General features: G+C 40.0%; 1 protein-coding gene across 1 annotated transcript; it reads right to left on the bottom strand.

Moving 5' to 3' along the window:
- Positions 1-6,413: 6,413 nt before the first annotated feature.
- LOC148038223 (uncharacterized) lies at positions 6,414-9,940 on the bottom strand. The gene is made up of 3 exons (XM_087670101.1): positions 9,316-9,940; positions 8,985-9,207; positions 6,414-8,867 (listed from the first exon to the last, which is right to left on the bottom strand). Exons 1-3 carry the CDS (start codon positions 9,799-9,801, stop codon positions 8,071-8,073), a joined length of 1,506 nt encoding a protein of 501 aa, XP_087526227.1. The 5' UTR covers positions 9,802-9,940; the 3' UTR covers positions 6,414-8,070.
- Positions 9,941-14,500: the final 4,560 nt, after the last annotated feature.

The following is a 14,500-nucleotide window of genomic DNA, read 5'->3' as shown; positions in this document are numbered from 1 at the left end:
CTGTGAGCGCTTCTTGTACTCTTTCTTGAGTTGTTGAATGGTGATAAACTGAAAATCAGATTTACTAGGGATTCCCTGTAAACGAACCCCCTAAGGTCATCAACCAATCACAACCAAGTACAATATCTATAGGCCCCATTTCCAAAGTGATCAAGTTTACTTTGACTTCAAAACTTTCAGCCATCTGCAAGAAACCTGTGGGCAAATCTGTGTGTTGATTTCCTCTTCACCATTAGCCACTTGTACTCTAATGGGCTGCTGTAAGTCGGTGGGAACACAATTCAACTTGTACATAATAGATTTATTGACAAAACTGTGAGTACTACCACTATCTATCAAGATGAACACTGGCTTTCCACATATGCTTCCCTTCATACGAAGTGTATTGGGGCTCTTAGATCCCGTCCAAGCATCCATAGAGATAGAACAATTAGTGGCAACAGGCAACTCATTACAAAATCCACCAGGATCAAATGGGATATCACCGCTTGGATCAAAAGGAAAAGAGTCGGATGGATCATAGAAGTACTCCTGTCCACCATTATCCTCGAAATCTTCATTTTCAGCATTGATTGTGACTGCATTAACTTCATCTATGTCATTTTCAAAGTCCTCAAGAACTAGCATACTCTGAATTTTTGGCTTGGCATTTTTGTATGCACACTTTGAAGCATGGTCAGGAGTATACTTTTCTCCACACTTGAAGCATAAGCCTTTGTCCTTTCTTTCCTTGTAAAGATCCATGGGAATATTTCTAGAATTTGTATTGGCTGAAGTAGACTTAGGCTTATTGTTACCTTGCTTAAATTCAACCTTTGGACTGTTTGCTGTCCTGAAATTGCTTTGAAGCCTAGAAGCATTAAATGGAGGATAAGTTGGTATCCGTAAGCTCCCACTAGGCATATGATTGCTGCCATAATTGTTACCAACTTGCCCTTGCTTTAAAACAGTCATTGGCTGTCCATAACTTGACTGAAATGAAGACTCTTTCCTATACTTCCTTCCAAAGCGCTCTGCAAGCTCAATAGCCTTGAAAAGTGAAGTAGGATTCTGCACCATAACATCAGCTGACAAGGATGGTTCTAAACCATACATGAACTTGTGTAACTTGGCCTCATCACTGATGTTTTCCACATACATGGTCAAGTTGAGGAATTGGTTTGTATATTCTCTTACACTTAGGCTCCTTTGTTCCAAGCCATACCATCTTCGTTCTAACTTCTCTTTTTCAAGAGGTGAAACAAAGACTTCAGCCATAAGTGCCTTGAAAGCTTCCCAATTCTCAATAAGTACATTCTCTTTCTTAATATACCTCCACCAAGTGTGGGCAAATCCTTCTAAGTGTAAGGAGGCAAAGTGTATCTTCATATCATCAGTTTTAGGAAATATATCAAAATAGGACTCCATCTTAGAGGTCCATTCCTCTAATTCTGATGGTGAAGAAGACTGGCCATTGAATTTGGATAAAACAATTTTGTCCTTGAATTCTCTATCATGAAAGGGTTGCTGTCCCAAAACTGGCTGATCAGGATTTCTAAGTACAGAACCCCCAAATTGAGACTGAAATCTTCCAACAGGTGGCTGAGAATTACCATGTAATCTTCATGTTGGTAAGGCACCCCTAGAATGCTGAGTATGAAGTCCAAAAGCTTGAGTATTGGCTCCGTTCAAACTGCCCAAATAGTCATCATGCCTTTGTGAAGCTTCTCCTACTTCATACTGACTATTTGGAATACCTCTTCTTCCAATGATTCCATCTCCATAACCATTTTGGTTGGATGGCTGAAGTGGGACTGAAGGGTCACTGTTTGAACAAGCCTTCTCATTGGCTTCTTTTGATCCCGTTTGCGACGGCATTAATTGAGAAAATTTTGCCATAAGTTGAGCATTGGATTCTACTAATTTATCAATGGAAGCCTTGGTTTGGGTAGTTGATTCCATCAACTTATCAACGGTAGACTTCGTTTTTCCATGAGATAAAATCATTTGCTCCATTGTAGACTTCGTTTGACCAAATGATAAAATCATATGCTCCATTGCTGACAAAATAGCCTCATGACGTTCCTTATGTCTTAGTTCATGGGCACACAAAGCGTCATTGAGAATACTAATCTCTCCTTGTTGAGGCTCTTCAGGGTTCTCTTAAAGTGTGCTTTCCATCATAGAATCCCTGATTTGCTGTGCATAGTCCTCCTGGACCTTATTTTTGCCTTTATGTCCTGCCATACTAGTGTAGTCCTGCAGTACCCCCTGTCAGTAAAACGGCTATAACTTTGGCTAGAAAACTCCGATTGCAAAACTTTTTTGTGCGAATCGAAGCTTACAATGCCCTCTTCGAGATGAGCTATAGCACGCTATAACAAGTTTAGGACAGAAAATTCTGTAACTGAATTTCAGAGTCTGAACTGTCCAGTCCTACACCCTGTTTAGACCTGTAAGTGCCCTGTTTTGACCCTATAATGTAAGAAAGTAACCTCAAATGGCTACCAAACCCTGCAAAGGGGTATATAGGACCTGTGGGTACCCTGTAGTACCTGCACCTGTACTTCAGTATCAAATGGTGTACCTGTATCCACCTGTAAATACCCTGTGGGTAACCTGAAAATGCCCTGTTTTACCCTGTTTTAATCCAGTAGGTACTTGAGTCGTTGGAAAGTCTTCAATCTTCAATTCTCCACTCTCTGTACCTGTGTGAGGGATAAAATGGCAGGACGGGCTCCGAATCACCGGGAGGTGGGCAAAGTTTCCCCCGGGTCGGTTGGTTGCACCCCTTCGGGATCTTCGATAGTGAGGGAGGGTCACTTCTCTTTTGTCCCACTATCTCCCCCGACATCCACCTTTTTCCTCGGTGGGAATATCAACATGGCAGAGGCTAGTGTGCTAAGCAATCAGCATGATATGCAATTGAAAAATATCCGTTCAGCCTTTCATGAGATGCAATTGATTGATAAGAAAACTTGAGATGGGAGAAGGGTTTTACCTATGCAATTCAGTGACTCACTGATTGCTAGTACTTACCCTTTTACAATATTTCAACTTGGGTGAGAAAAATTTCAACAAAACACACCAAGGTTATGCATCAAGCTGATCAAATGTTACCTAAGATGAGTAATGGTTTTGAATCAAAAAGAATTCAATGAAATAGGCTGAGATTGAAGAAAATTAATACTATTCTCTGATCTATTGATCAATCCAGTGAATTAATTGATCAATAACCTCTCATCAACAAGTGGAAAAGCCATTAGCAATAGGATTATTGAGAGATTTCAGAGATTAGCAAAAGAAAATACCTCCATTAAGCTTGAAAATGATGATGGATATCAGCTTTAACCCGGTTGATGCAAGAGTTCTTCATAATCCACCATAAATCCAACATAAAGCTTGAAATCTCCATGAAATCAGTCCATATATGCTTCAATTATGATGAAATCTTTGAAAGATCAATACTCCAGCCTTGCTTGAACACTTGAACTTCAAAGATTCAAGCTCCCTGATGAAAAGCCCCAAAATAATCCTTCCATTTGAGCTTCACTAACATGCACGGGCTGAAATCTCTTCAATGTCTTCAATCTTGAAGTCTATCCAGCTTGTATTCAGCTTTAGAGAAGCCTTGAAGGTCGGGGAAGTCCAAAATTTTGAGAAATTTGAGCTTCCATGTCTGTGGCTATGGCTGCCCTGTTGTGTATTAGGGTTTGAACAAAGGAATGGCTGATCAGAATGCTTCAAAGGCTGAAGATTGTTGCCAATCAGTGCTTGATGAAGCCTCCGAGAGCTGTGGTCAATGGCTGAGGTTGTGGAGCAAGCTGAGCAGGGAGAAGGAGCAGGAAGATCAGCGCATTTTTCGGTGCAAATTTTGGGCAGTTTCCTGGCTGAAATTCAGCAACAAGCATCAAGTATGGTGCTCCTCCTGTAGCTTAGGCAACAAAGAACCTTTTCCCCATGGTTTGGCAGTGAGATGTTCAGCACATAGAGAGATATTTGTGAAGATTCTTGACATCCACCATGAAAGCTTCAGCCAAAAGCTTGAAGGAGAGAGAAGAGAAGCTCTCTTTTGAAAAGTAACTGTAGTTTAGTCTCTAACTAAGCCCGGTTAACCATTCTTTACCCTAGTTACCTCCATTTTTGTATGAAATTTGATGACGTCCAGCTATTTAAGCCTTTACCCGCCATATCTGACCTTGGATATCTCCAGATGTAGTCATTTGCTAACTGTAGTTGTCCTGCAGCACTCCACTAGTCACTGTCTTGTACCATTTTTGTCTGAAATTGGTTTTGAAATAGGAAAATAGGAGTGAAAATGGAAGAAAATAATGGATCAAAGACTGAAGCTCTGATACCACTTGTCAGAGAGAGAACTAGGGAGAGAGAAAGAGGAGAGAGAAAGATTGCAGGAAGAGAGAAAAATAGAGTGACGAGGAGAGAGAAAGACTAGAATTGGAGAGAGAAAGACAGAAAAGATGAAGAAGCCATGGAAGCTTGGAGCAAGAAGGGAGAGAAAGATTGTAAGTATATTGATTTGTCAAAAGATCCCAAAAATTACAACTTCTCTCCTTATATACCAGTGTCAATGTGACATGGCATATTATTAGCATTCTAAGTATTCCCAGCTTCTTACAACAGAGATGCGTGCTAGTCCTTTCTTTTCACTACTCATTGATGAGAGCATTGACCGCACTATGGAAAAGCATCTAATTATCTATGTTTCATATATCAATGATGGAGGTAGAGAACATGCAATTTGTAGATTTGTGTGGTTGTTGCCAGTGGATAATGGAACATCTGAGGCCATGTATGATGCTATACATGCATATTTCTTGGAAAGTGGTTTAGACATACAAAACTTAGTTGCCATTGCAACTAATGGAGCTTCGGCTATGACAGGGCATAGGACAAGAGTTGTGGCACGCTTTCAAGCATCATTGCCACGTGTCATGGGAATTCATTGTATTGCCCTCTGAGAAGCATTTGCAGCCAAAGATGGATTTGCAACACATCCACATATATTTGCCTTTGTGGATAAGGTTGCAAGCAAAGTATATTCATGGCTAGGAAGATCAACAAACCGACATATGAAACTTTAGAAAATAATCCATGAGTATGACATTATGGACATGAAAATGTTGCACATGCATGCAGTTCGGTGGCTCTCAAGGGGCAAGGTCATGGAAAGGTTTGTTGAGATTATGCCTGCTATTCTTGAGCAGTGGAAACAACATTAGAAAAAATGGTATAAATATGCTATACCGTTTATGGTACGATTCATCATACACCTTTTAGCAGATGTGCTTGGAGAGTTGAACAAACTCAACTCTGAATTTCAAAGGCAAGAGATGGATGTAACAACGATTGGTGCCCTTATTGATCTAACATTTGAGAAGCTCAATAGGAGATATATCACATGTGATGATGACCAATTTGGTATTGGTTCAAAGCATCTCTCGGCATTCTTGAAAATGACAAAAAATGGAAAGTTGGTTTTTGTAGATGGTAATGGTATATCACATACACATGTATTGAAATATGTTGCAATTCCATAAGTGTCAAAAAAGAAGAAAAAAGGAGCTAAGAATACAAGTGATTCAGAAAAAGAAGATGAGGACTTGGACTTAAACACAATTTCTGAAGGTGATGGAAATGAGACAGGTTCTCTTTCAGAATGCATTGGTGTTGCACGAGCATATGTGCAAAATGTTTTGAATGCTTTGACTAGTAGATTTGAGGATCTACCAGTCTTCAATGCATTCAAGATATTTAATCCTTCTTCATATCCCATGGATGATATTGATCGAGACAAAAGGAGCCAAGAATGGCTAGAGAGACTAATCAACAAAGTTAATGTTGATAGTCAAACAGTTGATATTCGAAGATGCATGAATGAACGAGAGGATTTTGTTGGAATGCTATATCATGTCACAAGAAATAGGGGCATGTATGATGCTTGGGAGTTTTCTAGTAGCACAAAGACTTGGTGGGATTTATATCCAAGGATAATGCGTTTATGGCAAACATACATAGTCATTCCAGCAAGTACAGCATCTTGTGAGCGAGGGTTTTCTAGACAAAATCTTATTAAAAATAACTTGAGATCCAACTTATGTCTTGACACATTAGATGGGTTGATGCTATTATCCATTGATACACATGATAGCTCCCAAATCGATTGGAAAGATATTTGGGATATTTGGATGGATGCAAAATATAGGAGGGCAATGCCACTAAAATGATCAAATGGATGCATCTTCTTATTGCTTGTGCTAGCAATTTTCATGGAGAGTTTTAAATTATTTATTTTATAATGAATGGTTGATGGGAATCTATATATGGATAATGAATTGTGGCTCATGTTGGGTTGTTACATTTTGAATCTATTTTTTTATGATAGGTTGTAGCATTTTGAATTTATCTTCTTATGATGGAGTATTGCTAGGTAGTGAAAACTCATTTGTCATATGCAAAGTAGATTGAACATTGATTTTAGATCCTATGAGCATTCAAATTTATAGTTTTAAAACCTTAATTAAAAACTTTTCTATGTCACTTGTCATTCACATTTTTTGTCTGTCATTTGACTAATAAACCTTTTTATATCACCTGTCATGTGAAAGGAAATTTTAACATTTGCCTGTCATTAAAAAAATCTAAGGGACCCGTCAAATTTAGGCCCCGAGGTTATGATTTTTGCCCTCTTCATATCCCTTCCGAAGGAACATTACGGTACGAGAGGCAGACCTAATGGTACTTAATATGCTTCTGTTGCTTCATCGGTCTTAGTCGAAGATGATGCTTGATCTTCCAAAATGGCGTCCCTTTCAGAGAATAGCTGCAGCGGCTACCTCCATCTCCCTTCTTTATTCATGTTCTTACAAACACCCATCGGTCGGCCATTTCCCGCTCAAGGCGCTCATATTAGCCCATGCGACCATTTCAGGCATCTGATTATTAGCCAATGCGACCCTGAGGTAGGCCCGTACTGATAGATGCCAGTTAGGTGATCCAGCAGGTTCTCCCCCATAACTTTATCAGGGGCTGTGAAAAGATATGAGCGCCGTCCACCGAGAAGTCACAACCGAGGGTCGGAACTCCCCCAATTTGGAGAGTGGTCACAGGGCGGACTCGAGGGATTTTCACATGAACAGCTTGCTTTCTCCAGTGACCGAACGGTTCCTCTATTTATCGGATGTTTGAGTTTGACATTTGGAAATTTGTATCATTGGCTTTAAATTTTGACTAGATTACATTTTGATAGAATTTTTAAATACCTTCTCTGACTTGTTTTATGGAATCTTTTCAGTATGTTCTTACCATGACATGGTGTGAATGCATAGTTGTATTTGAAAAGAGCTTATTTGACGGGCCAATGTTCTAACTTCTGGCCTGGAGATGATGTGGATGCAGAGCAATTTTTTAAAAAGAACTTCATATGGCATTTTTGGCCGGTGAAAGAGCAGCATCGTTGAAACTCGAGACTAAAACGGGTGACACTGAAGTAAAATAGTAGCGATTAATCATGCGACTGCTTTGGCATTACTAGGATGCATGGTTGCCCGCTGATTAGCACTTGGAACTTGGGTACCTCAGCGATGCTTTACCGTCAGGCTCGGCGCCTACACAAAAGTGTAGCCGTCGACCAATATCCACATGAATCAGTAAAGCCAAAGCTCCGTCTACGTAGCGAGATGGTGCGACTCCCGAGTTTGGCTTAGCTACAGATTAATTAAGTTTTCACAATAATGTGATTACAAAAGACTTTTAGTTCTCATGCAGCACGCTATTTGCATTGCGTATTAAGTCGATACACAAAAAGTAGGTTGCTGAGCTGCATTCCGCAGCATCGCCAGGACTCAGGATAGTGCCGGTAACTAGCCTAGTTAGAAAGGAGGCGAGCTGATTGCTCTGACACATCTCGAGGACAAGACACATGGTATTGCTCTTTGGAAAACTTGATCAAAACCTCCCTTCTGTATCTATGTATCTATAACTTCGTTGATCCAGAAGCAAAGCATAGCAAAGAGAACATCAGAACTAGATTCAGGTAGCCATCAAAAGCCAAAAAGAAAGGTCTACGTTAAGTTACGAAACGGCAATGCAGACAGGTGCCCTTTCGCTCTCTTTGGAGCGATCGAAGAAGCAAACACCTGCCTCCCTCAAGGCATTGCCAAGACCGGAAACCTTCATCTTGCTTTGGTCATCCCTAGGAACCAATGGAGGTAACCGCCAATCGGTCGACATGATTGTGCACAAGGCTTCCTTAGCCTGGGGCAGCGACGGATTATTCACATCCTCTGTGTCAAAACCTGCCACAACAGTGCGTGTGAAGACCTCCTTATTTCTAAAAACGTTACCTATCTGATCCTCGTCTTCTCCATCTAAACGTTCTGCGATTTTTCCCTGCAAAAATGGATCATGATTGTCAACTTTCCTTTCCTGCACGAAGCGATCTTCCTGTTCTTGGAAATAGAGCTTGTCCATCTCTTTTGTGAACTCCAAGCAGAAGCCAGGGCCCCTCATGCCGATGTGTCCAAGCGAGTCTCGGGTCCTCACTAGCGTCTGAGAGTCCTGAAGGTTGGTTGTCCTCCGGTAAGAGGAGAACCACTTGGCCATCATGTAGCGCTGTTTGCGCCATGGTGGGAGGTGCAAGCCTTGCTCTCTCAGAGAACGCTTGGCGGCATTGGACATGATCTTCAGCATCTGCTTCAATCTCTCTGCTCTGCCTACAAAGATTTTCGGCAGCACTTTCAAAAGCTCAGCATAATGCTTTGAGGCCCGAGCGACTTCGAACTGTGATTTGAAATCGATGTCGACGATAAACCGATCAGGCTTGCCTTTCACCTTTCCATCCATTACGACATCGATGTACTCATAATCCCCTGCAGTTACAACAAGGCCAAGGTGAAAACCAGACTCGAAGACTGTTTCCTTTGAACAAATTTGTAAACCGGATGTAACTCCTAGACGGTTGCAGGCCTTTTGGCCTGAATTTATACCTGCTGGTAATCCATCGCCATGACTCCATCTGGATTTGCAGATAGCAGCGTTGCGGCCCGATTGCCTCAACTGCTTCACTACTCGCCGGCGGAGACCACAAATTTTAAGAAAACTGCCAGTTTCATTATCCGCAGTGTTCAGCTCCTCAGTTTCTGTTTCGATTGCTTTGACAACATCGGCCAAGAGAAGCAGCTCTGGCGTGTTAATGCAAGAAGATATTCCCTGAAAAGAAAACAGTAGGCGTGTCAAGATCGCGCACGAATATAACCTTTCTTCAAAGAAAAGAAAGAAGCATAGATGGTTTGGTGAAGCAATGCAAAGAGGCTCTACCTCGAGGATTTCGGAGATCTTTCCTCCCTGCCATGAGAGATCGTCTGTTTCGTTGGAGACGCAGCCTTCGCCGTTGCAAGATCCATCCAAACAGTTGCACCGGACTCGGCCGCAACTTCCGGCAAGCACCTCCTCTTCCAAGAATTCATTCACCATGGCAACCAAGCACACGGAGCTCGGATCATGCGGGCTGCCGCTGCTGCAATACGCAACGGGAGGCGAAGCTTGATCATCAACATGGCCACGGAAAGCCGATACATTATTGCTGTGTGCAGCCAGCGCAGCTATGATTTCCTGTGAAAGGGGACGGTGAATATCGGCAGCCGGGAGCTGCATGAGGTCATTCTTAGACTTTGGAGGTAGGACAGGAGGAGGGGGGAGGGGGGCCCGGGAACTGGAGCGGCGATGGCCGCCGATGGGGCGGGAAGGTCGGCCATGATCAGATGTGGAGGTCGCGACTGTGCGGAGGGCGTAAAGGCCCGGCATTGCAGAAAGCAGGAGTGCTGATGAGGCTGTGGTAGAGGTCTGCAGCTATGGCTATCGTGTTTATTGTTATTGTCAAGGTGAGACGGCTATGGCGGTCGAGAAGTCACTAAAATTGAACTATGGCAGATAAAGAGAGAGATGGAGCTTGCCCTTTTATGTGAAAACGGGAAACAGGTAGCGTTTTTTAATACGGGTCCCCCAAAATCCATAGGCCATTTACGTGGCACCCCGTTGCTGCTAATTTACACCTTCCCGATAGCCTCTCCGACGTGTCCTGCTTTCACCTACTACCCTACAAATCCAAACGCTAAGAGGGATTTCACACCGTGGGTTCCAAAACCAAAGAAGCACAATAATTTTGTCAAAAAATCCTTCCCACCGCGATTTGTTGAGCCTAAAATCTTGAAGTTTTAGAGTGCAACTCGAGTAGGCTTCGCATGGGATTTTGTGTATTTGGTCTTGATGCAATTGCTCGAAAATCATATTCTATATGTATAAAATAAGGTCTCAATATAGGCTACTTCCCTTCTAAGATGATGAAAAGGATTTACTTCTCCTCAGCACACTATAAGGGTTCAAGAATTTTGTTCATTAGGCGTTGATGCGATCACTCACAAGTTGGGACTAAGTGAAGCTCACCACACTATGAGGTTCTAAGAAAAAGATAGGTTAGTTTAGCCTTGAAGTTGGCTCAAGTTCTGGAAAAGTCTTCTCAAATTGGTGTGAGAAGGAAATTTTCATTCTTGAAAATACAAAAATTTGAAATAATCTTATGAGAGCTTGAAGAAAAAATTGGTTCAAATTATTAAAAGGCTCTGCATTGGACGAAGAAAAGGATTGATGTATGGTCCACTAACTAAAAATATCTTCCAGACACTCCCACACTATGAACGATCATATGCTACATTTTGCTCCACGTCAAGACAACTAGTTAAAGTGATTCAAGTATTATGATGTTGTTCCACAAAGTACTGTGCATATCAGAGTCCAAGTCAATAGTAACAATTCACACACATGTCTACTTGACTATTGAAGGACCTAGTTCATTTTGATCTATGTCTCTATGGCCCTTATGATGTTGTGAAGTTTCTTTAGGCATGGCCATGGTGCTTATTTTAGGGATTCCATTTTTTGCACGCTACATGAAAGGTCATCGATTTACTCAAATGAGTAAAACCTTCTAATTAGAACTAGAAACATCCTCAAGCATTGGAGACATGACACTTTCAATCTACCTCCTTTTAGAGGGTACACCATCAACTAGCAAAGACAAGCCAAACGTGGTGCACTAGAATTCGTTGACTGGATAATTAGTGTTTGAAGGTAGTCTTTCTATCTCCTCGTCATGCCAACCTCTCAAATGGGATCATCATGATGTGACAAACACATGGATGTGTCATTCACTAGTTACACACCTAAGTTAATCAACCTACATGTGTTGCTTAGTAACTTGAACTAATCAAATAACTAAAACACTTTTAGTTTCAATAAAGGGGGCATGTCTCATCATTTATTGAACTGTTGTCTAAGTAAGAGTCTATGCTCTTTTCCTATCTCTTAATCTTGCGATAGTGAGATAGATCCAAAGATATTGGCCTACTTTTAATAGTCATCAAGCTTTAGGCTAATCCAACCTCTTCATCTCCTAAATGGGCCCTTTCATTGTTGTTGTGTATATTCTAACTACGTAAGCTCTACCTTCAATCTACTTACAGCACAACTCTAATGCTTAGATCTGCCTGCAAAAAATATTACATTTTAGAATTTCTTTGACTCTATACATAAATAAGAGAATTAATGGAGTTATAGATTACCAATGGAATCCTATTAGCATCTTCTCCCAATTTTGGTGGTGCATAAATGCAATTATGAAAGAAATTAAGACATCTCTTTATTAGGAATGAAATTAATAAAGATGTGAGCAATAGTCTCAACTCTTTCTTAAACCTAGGGTATATCTCATCACTTATGGCTAGCTTTGAGGATCCTTCTTTGGTCCGATGGAAATTAAGGAGTTGTCACATAACGTGGGTATATCTCATCCCTTATGGCTAGCTTTGAGGATCCTTCTTTGGTCAATGAAATTAAGGACTTGTAGCATAACATGGGACATCTTAAGTTGAAGATTGCTATCCATTATATTTTTGTACTTGTGTTTCCACTACTTAGGGTCCAATTCATGTTCCATCTAGTGTTTACTTTCTTCATACATTTGTATCATGGGGGAGATTGGCATCTTGCACAGGGGGCTAATAGATCCTACCTATTTCCTCAATATTATTTGATGTAAAGTTCCCCCCAATTTGGATAATAGTTTGAGGAGAAGTATCCTAGGCCATGAGCCATACTTAACAAAGCTAACAATCTTATAGGACAAGTACACATGGAGTCTCATGGAGCTAGCCTAGCCTAAGAGTCTCAAACATATCCCTAACTTTGTGAGATTTTGGTATGTCTTTTTTAAATGTGGGCCTTACCCTAATCACTTTGGTCTGATTTCCTTTATAGTATCTTTTTTGAGAAAATTGCATAAATAATGTAATGGTTACCCTTCCTCGAGTGTTGCAAGTATCAATTACTCTCTATGTTTATCAGTGATGAAGTATTTGCTCTATGAATATGTTGCAATTTGTTACCATTAGCATTGCCAAAAATTTTGTGATAGTATTGTTAAAAGTGGCTATTTTGGGGCAAGAAGATGTCAATAAGATTAAATATATGCATAAATTGCCCTCTTCTTGGGGAGAGATTGTATCCAATCTTATGTTATGCCTCTTTTCTTTTCTTTTTTGGGTTCATTTTCGTATATTTTAAGTTGTAAGGGAGGTCTTTGATTCATATCTTGCACGGTTGTTATCCAATTCTTGTGATTACTCATCTCCTTCAAATCACACCTAATTCTAAAAGTTAACAATGTGACAATAATTGTAAAGGCATGTGCTTAGTATTTGGGGAGAGAGAGAGAGAGAGAGAGAGAGAGAGAGAGAGAGAGAGAGAGAGAGAGAGAGAGAGAGAGAGAGAGAGAGAGAGAGAGAGAGAGAGAGAGAGAGAGAGAGAGAGAGAGAGAGAGAGAGTGTGTGTGTGTGTGTGTGTGTGTGTGTGTGTGTGTGTGTGTGTGTGTGTGTGTGTGTGTGTGTGTGTGTGTGTGTGTGTGTGTGTGTGTGTGTGTGTGTGTGTGTGTGTGTGTGTGTGTGTGTGTGTGTGTGTGGCATAGAGCAACTCAGAACATAAAGAGGATTCAATGAACACAATCTATTAGCGTATGAGCATCCATAAATGTTCACCTATTGAGAGTAAATCACTGACTTATGTGTAGACATGGATTATCATATATGAAGGATATCAATGAGCAAGCCTACTTCATAGAATCTATTGATAATTACCCTAGCATAATGTTTTACCAACATCTTAGCTTTCAATGACTACCTTATATCATCAATTGCTCTTGAAGATTTTAATGTTTTATATAGAAAACTAAGAAATGGGATATCAACATAGAGAATCTTAGGAAAAATGCTTTTAAAGTTCCATTTATGACAATGATGTCTTTAAGTCTCTTAAGTTAGTTGTGTTCAATTTGGCTTTATGGTCATAGAAAACCTACTCATGCAAACATTTGGGGGAAGCTAGAAGACTATTGTTACCTTCAAGGTTCTCTAGAGCAATTTGCTATCACAAAGTCAAAAAGGGGTCACAAGAGCATTTCCATATATTCTATGCTCCCTTTTAGCACTATTCTTCAACATCATTATAACAAGATTTTAGACACTTTTCTTCAAATTGGAATAACTCTCTCTAGTTCCTTGGTTGACACCCTTTTTTTTCTTTGTCCAAGTAGTATTGTAGGCATGTGTTCTATTCCCTATGTGATAAGTATTAGTTATGTGCCACTTCAACAACATGTGGCATTAATATGGGCATTTACATAATTTGTCACAATGGTATGGTCTTTCCTTTAGTTTCTCATTCCTCTCCTAAAATCATTTACATTGTCCAACAAATTTACTATTATGTCAAATTTTACATCCAAACTTCATTTTCCTTTTTGCTCAACTTGCAATCTTATTAAAGAGGATAATGCAAATACTATAGAATATATATAGTAATTTCATTGTCTAAACATTTTGATTCCCCCACATGTTGCAAAATTGTTGTCCTTTTCTTTTAGAAATGAGATATCCAATACATAGACCACTCAACATTTTCTTCACATATTATGTTTTCATATGTGTATTTTACATATTTATGTTATGGTCTAGTATGTGAAGGATGTAAGTTTTACATTTTTATATTATATAGATTGTCATCAACATGCACTTCTATGCAATCATGTGAGTGCCCACACATTATCCATCCAAATCTCTTTGTAAGCTCATTTTGCTCTAGATATTTACATAAATAAATAAAGCTAAAATGTATTTTTATTTATGTTTAATAAAAGATTTTTTAGAACATGCTTTCCCTTTGTTAGCTTTTGTGGGACTTGTTTTTAGGTATGTCTTCCTTCATATGATCATTACAATCTATTCGATCTCATCCAAGAAGGATAAGAGCAAAAGCACGTTAAGCATTATTTTGGTATCATGTTAAACAATTTACAAGTTTATTCACTTCCTAGTTGATGTTTATTAGAAATTTCCATGATTCATCCCATTCATTTCAAATAGGGTTGTTGCATGCCATGATTGTAAGCCTCACC

This window comes from Lygodium microphyllum, chromosome 3, assembly GCF_053477565.2.
Source record: "Lygodium microphyllum isolate KBCC chromosome 3, Lygodium_microphyllum_v1.1.10, whole genome shotgun sequence".
Lineage (NCBI taxonomy): Eukaryota > Viridiplantae > Streptophyta > Polypodiopsida > Schizaeales > Lygodiaceae > Lygodium > Lygodium microphyllum.
The sequence above is the reverse complement of the archived record's forward strand: the minus strand, read 5'-3'. Positions and strand labels throughout refer to the sequence as shown.

Bases quoted from the DNA above. Each gene is read 5' to 3' on its own strand.
- LOC148038223 (XM_087670101.1), bottom strand. From the start codon at position 9,801: ATGCCGGGCCTTTACGCCCTCCGCACAGTCGCGACCTCCACATCTGAT. The intron at 9,208-9,315 runs GTAGAGCCTCTT...TTTTCTTTTCAG, and splicing joins AGATCTCCGAAATCCTCGAG to GGAATATCTTCTTGCATTAA. The intron at 8,868-8,984 runs GTATAAATTCAG...TTGTAACTGCAG, and splicing joins TGGCGATGGATTACCAGCAG to GGGATTATGAGTACATCGAT.